Source organism: Parambassis ranga, chromosome 17, assembly GCF_900634625.1.
Source record: "Parambassis ranga chromosome 17, fParRan2.1, whole genome shotgun sequence".
NCBI classification, from domain to species: domain Eukaryota; kingdom Metazoa; phylum Chordata; class Actinopteri; family Ambassidae; genus Parambassis; species Parambassis ranga.
This window is the reverse complement of record NC_041037.1, coordinates 5,804,868-5,809,403: the sequence shown is the minus strand read 5'-3', so window position 1 is coordinate 5,809,403 and position 4,536 is coordinate 5,804,868. Positions and strand designations below refer to the sequence as shown.

Genomic DNA, 4,536 nt, shown 5'->3' with positions numbered 1-4,536 from the left:
TCATAAAGGAATCATATTCCCCTATTCACTATAAAGTCAGCAGCTTTTAGGGAGGGGTCATGCCCCGCTGCTTTACATCCAACCTCACTGCTCTCTGAGGTCGCTCCGGATCTTTATGTCACCCTAGATGCATAAAAGTGAGGACAGTTAATACTGTGTGTGATAAAATAAACAGTATTAAGTGCATTTTTAATAATTCATCAGAATCAGCAGATTAATCCATGTTGAAAATAGCTTTAACATGAACATCTCTCTTTTGGAGACACCCTCAAGTGGCCATTGGAGGAACTACAGTGTTTGGCTTGAATTGAAATTGAATTCATAGTTTCCATTGAATGCAGTATTAGTTTAACCATTTCATGGCATTGATGGGTTCTCTCTGGCATTTTTAACATTGAACCAACAGATACAAACTCTGTTGCCATAATTATTCAACTACACCAGAATTTGTCTGGAAGCAGATGGAGTTCAGGTATTCAGGAATTCTGTTGTCCACCTGCACACCAACGATGCGTGAATACATCTTAAATAATCGTGTTATTTAATTTAGTGACACTTCTATTTGTAATATTTAGTTGCTAAATGAAATCACATCTGCATCAATAATGTTTGTGATCTAGGGAGTTGACAAATCAAATGTAACTTCACACTACTTTTTTTCCTTTGTATCGTTAATTACTAAAACACCCACGTCTACCTGCATTTGGCATTTCTTACGCACAACAGTGTGACTGTTAACAGCCTGCACAGCTAACAAATATTCGGTCCCACATTCTTTAACACGTCCTCTAATAGCCATATGCTTTGAAACAAATGAGTTCCCGCTCCTTATCCGCCCCTTCTCCTCCCACCACCATCACAACAGCTAAATCAAATATTCATGTTGGAGGGGAAAGCATTTAACACATTGTTGTTGTCTGAGAAATCAGTCATGCAATTAATTGTTGTTGTAAAAGAAAAATCTTGCAAGATTATGAAGCTAATTGGCATTAGGCATTCACAGTATTTTCTCTCTCTGACACCGGCGTGATGAAGCGTTCCCTGTGGAAGGGACGATATTAGATCCTCCAAAGAAAAGCTTGTGTGAGAGTTTAGAGTGCCCTCTTGATGGCACTTTACTTTTATGAGGCGAATGATCTGAATAATAGGATCTGCCGCTTGTAACATCTCCACACTGGGTCATCATGGCTGTGGTTTCTATACTGTATCAGGGGGGCTGTGGCTGTGGTTTTGTATCCTGCATCCCTCCTGGTTGCACCTGTTTTGCACCAGAAAAGTCGAGGAGCCCCTGAAGCCATCTGATCCAATCCAGAGAGCCGCAGCAAGCACCTGGAATAGCTTGACGATGACTCAGAGCGAGGAGAATCTACCTACAGGGAAGTCGAGCCCATCACAGGTAGAAAAACAAGTGTCTGTCTGTCAGATCACATCTTTCAGGTCAGCTGCTTTTGGGCATTAGGGCAAACAGGAAAACACTCCGGGGTTTGTTAGAAAGCTTTGACTGTATGCCTTAAGGCATTGCTCTTTTTATGCTCTAATCTCTATCTGCTGTATGACAGCATATGGTAAAGAGCAACAAAACATTGCCCAGGGAAGTCTATTTAATCCTTGATGGCAGGCATCCCAGAATTCAAGGAGGTCGTCAAAGCGAATGCAAATTTGATCTCTTTGTGAAAACATATTAAAAAATCTTGATATCAGAGTATCCAGGTGCCCTGCAGTAATTGTTGTGATCGAGCAGGATGATTAAAAAAAATAGAAGAAACTCTTTATCAGCAGCTGCTTTCATGAGTTTCAAAATGAGATCAGCTTTCTATATGAGTTTCCCATTTAAACTTTACACACACTGAAGGGTAAAGACAGGGAGTCACAGGCCCCTCAAAGGGTCTAGCAAGTAAGTGCAGATCAATATTGCTAGTATGTGTTAAATTTCAAGATTGTTTGATGTCTGGACAGGTTCACAGGGAACAGGTTCAGGCCTGATTCCGAGCTGAGTCACCTTCTCTCCTCATTCTTACATCTTTATAACATGAGATGGTGCAAGCCAGATTAAATATCATTTACTTTTGTGCTGGCTGTGCTGTTTAAAGCATGTGACACACCAAAGCAACCCTGGCAAGAAGAAGAAAAAAGTTATACAAAATGTCATGAAACTTTATTTTTCATGAAAATATATATATATATATAAAAAAAGTCATCACAGTTTTCACTGTTAATATACAATCATCTCAGTCACACTTACATTCAATATATAAAAATATAAAGGGAACCTGTGGTTGAAACACATGTTTATGCAGAGAAACACTGAGGCACTTGAGTAAACTTGTATTGTTATTTGAGTGCTGCAAACTGTATGCAAAGACTGTGCAAAAAGTTATAATAATCTCACCCTAAATCTAAAGTTTGCACTTCTTCCCTATGTAGCAATGGCTTAGGTATTCCACTGATTATACTGCCATTCAGGATGCACCTTTTGGTATCATTTGCATTTAAAAAAGCCACTCAGAGACATTGGTACAAACACTGAAGATAACATTTTTAAGGCATATATAAAAAAAAATATCTTTCTAGACATGCAGAAAAGTGCATGAATAGCACAGGTAGGTGAGTACATGGTTTGACAAAGCTTGACACTGATTGCAATCACAGAAACACTGCTTGAAACGAGAAGCATGAAAGATATTTCTCACTCTGAAATGAAATGGACCAGAAAAAAGTCTGCATATTTGTGAATAAACCCCCCCATCAATGTGATTCCCTGACAGTTCTTCTGGGCTTGGTAAAAAAAAAAATAAAAATAAAAAAAAAATGAAGAAGAAGCAGAGGTGCGTGTGGTGGTGGTGGTGGTGGAGGGAGGGTGTCTGCTGGTGGAAAAGTATCCCAGTTCAGTGTGCTACACAACAACCAGATTCCTCATGCTTGTGCAGAAGAGACATCCTGGAGAAGGTTTTGGAGCAGTTCTTGCATTGGTATTTTTTCACATCCGAATGGGTCTGTAGGTGAGCCCTGAGGTTGGACCTGTCAGCGAACGCCCTGTTGCAGTGAGGGCAGGAGAAAGGCTTCTCTCCTGGCAAAGCAGACATGAGAGATGAGACAGTGTCAGTGGCTGTGCACACACACACACATACACATTGTTTCTGCAACAAAGAAGTTTGAAAAGAAAGCAAAGCTGATTGATCCTAACATGACATTTGTCTAAAACAGTAAACCTATCCCTCACTCTCATGATATGACAGCACTGTTAACCACTCAGTCATCCTGAATCCACACAGGAGGCCCCACTCTGACTCCCCACTTACTCACCGGTGTGCGTCCTGATGTGTCCTTGGAGCAGCCACGGTCTGGAGAAAGCTTTCCCGCATATTTTGCAAACACAAGGCAAAGTGTGAGTCCTGATGTGCATTTTGAGAGCTCCCAGACTGACGTACTCCTTCTCGCAGTATTTACAACTGAAGGATTTCCTCGTCTGGGCGTCGCAGTGCAGCTGTTTGTGCTTGAGCAGTCCAGAGTACGTGGAGTAGGATTTGCTGCACAAGCTGCATTGGAATTTCTCTGCCTCCACTCCGTGAGGGTCTGTCAGCTTGGGCAGCATTTGCTCGTCTTCATCACTCCTCGGGCTTTCAGATCCGCTGTGGTCTTTAGAGGAGGTGTCGGAGAGCGATGAGGGGTATCCAGAGATGGGGGAGAGGTCACTTGGAAGCGGAGACAGCGGCAAGTTGCTGGTAGTCCACACTGTGATGGGGCTGTACGCTGCCGGGCTCAGGATCTCCGGCTGGGGGATGACAGAGAGGGGAAGGCCCTTGTAGATGTGCGGCGTGATGAACACTGAAAGTAAAGACAGAAAGGCAGAATGAAAAATCAGATCAGATGCTGGAGAGCAGCGTTTGAGTGAGGAGCACGGATTTCAAAGCGAGGCCGATGAGTTGAAAACAAAACGCGTGAAGACAACTTGAAAGTTAAAGCTCTTTACCTGTTGGGCTCTCCAGCTCACTATAATTTGGCTTCTTTGCGGAGTTTATGTGTTTCTTGACCAGAAAGGAGCGTGGCATCTTGGAAAACAAGAGAACAAACTTTTGGCAAACTTTTTTTTTCTTGGCAAAATGAGCGGTGAGTTCACTGCGTAAAGACGGAAATCCTTATTGCTTAAGTCCAGTGGAGTGTCATGGTGCGACGTTGCGCTCTTAGAAACTGCAGTGGGTAGCTGTAAAGAGCTGTAAATACTCCCTATCAGGTGCATGGGAGGAGCCATGCACTCCCATTTACATAGACCGGGAGCTCAAACCAATTAAATCTCGCTTTTACCACTGAGCTGTAAAAACGCGCTTTTAGCCTATAGGAGCGTAAAGGGACTGGGTTAGTGCCACTTACTCCAAGAAGACAGGTGCTTTGTGTAAGACCTGTGTGTGTGTGTGTGTGTGTTTTGATTCTTTCCAGAATCAAACCTGCATTTTTTAATATTGATGCAACTACTGAAAGATCAGCAAAGAGCAAAGAGTGACTGACTGGGACTGATTATTTAAAATGCCATTGCTAATG

General features: G+C 42.4%; 1 protein-coding gene across 1 annotated transcript; it reads right to left on the bottom strand.

Annotated features, from left to right (window-relative positions):
• Positions 1-2,136: 2,136 nt before the first annotated feature.
• On the bottom strand, positions 2,137-4,208 carry snai2 (snail family zinc finger 2). The gene is made up of 3 exons (XM_028427649.1): positions 3,971-4,208; positions 3,304-3,825; positions 2,137-3,067 (listed from the first exon to the last, which is right to left on the bottom strand). The coding sequence occupies exons 1-3, from the start codon at positions 4,047-4,049 to the stop codon at positions 2,886-2,888; spliced, it is 783 nt and encodes a 260-aa protein (XP_028283450.1). The 5' UTR covers positions 4,050-4,208; the 3' UTR covers positions 2,137-2,885.
• Between the last annotated feature and the right edge of the window lie 328 nt (positions 4,209-4,536).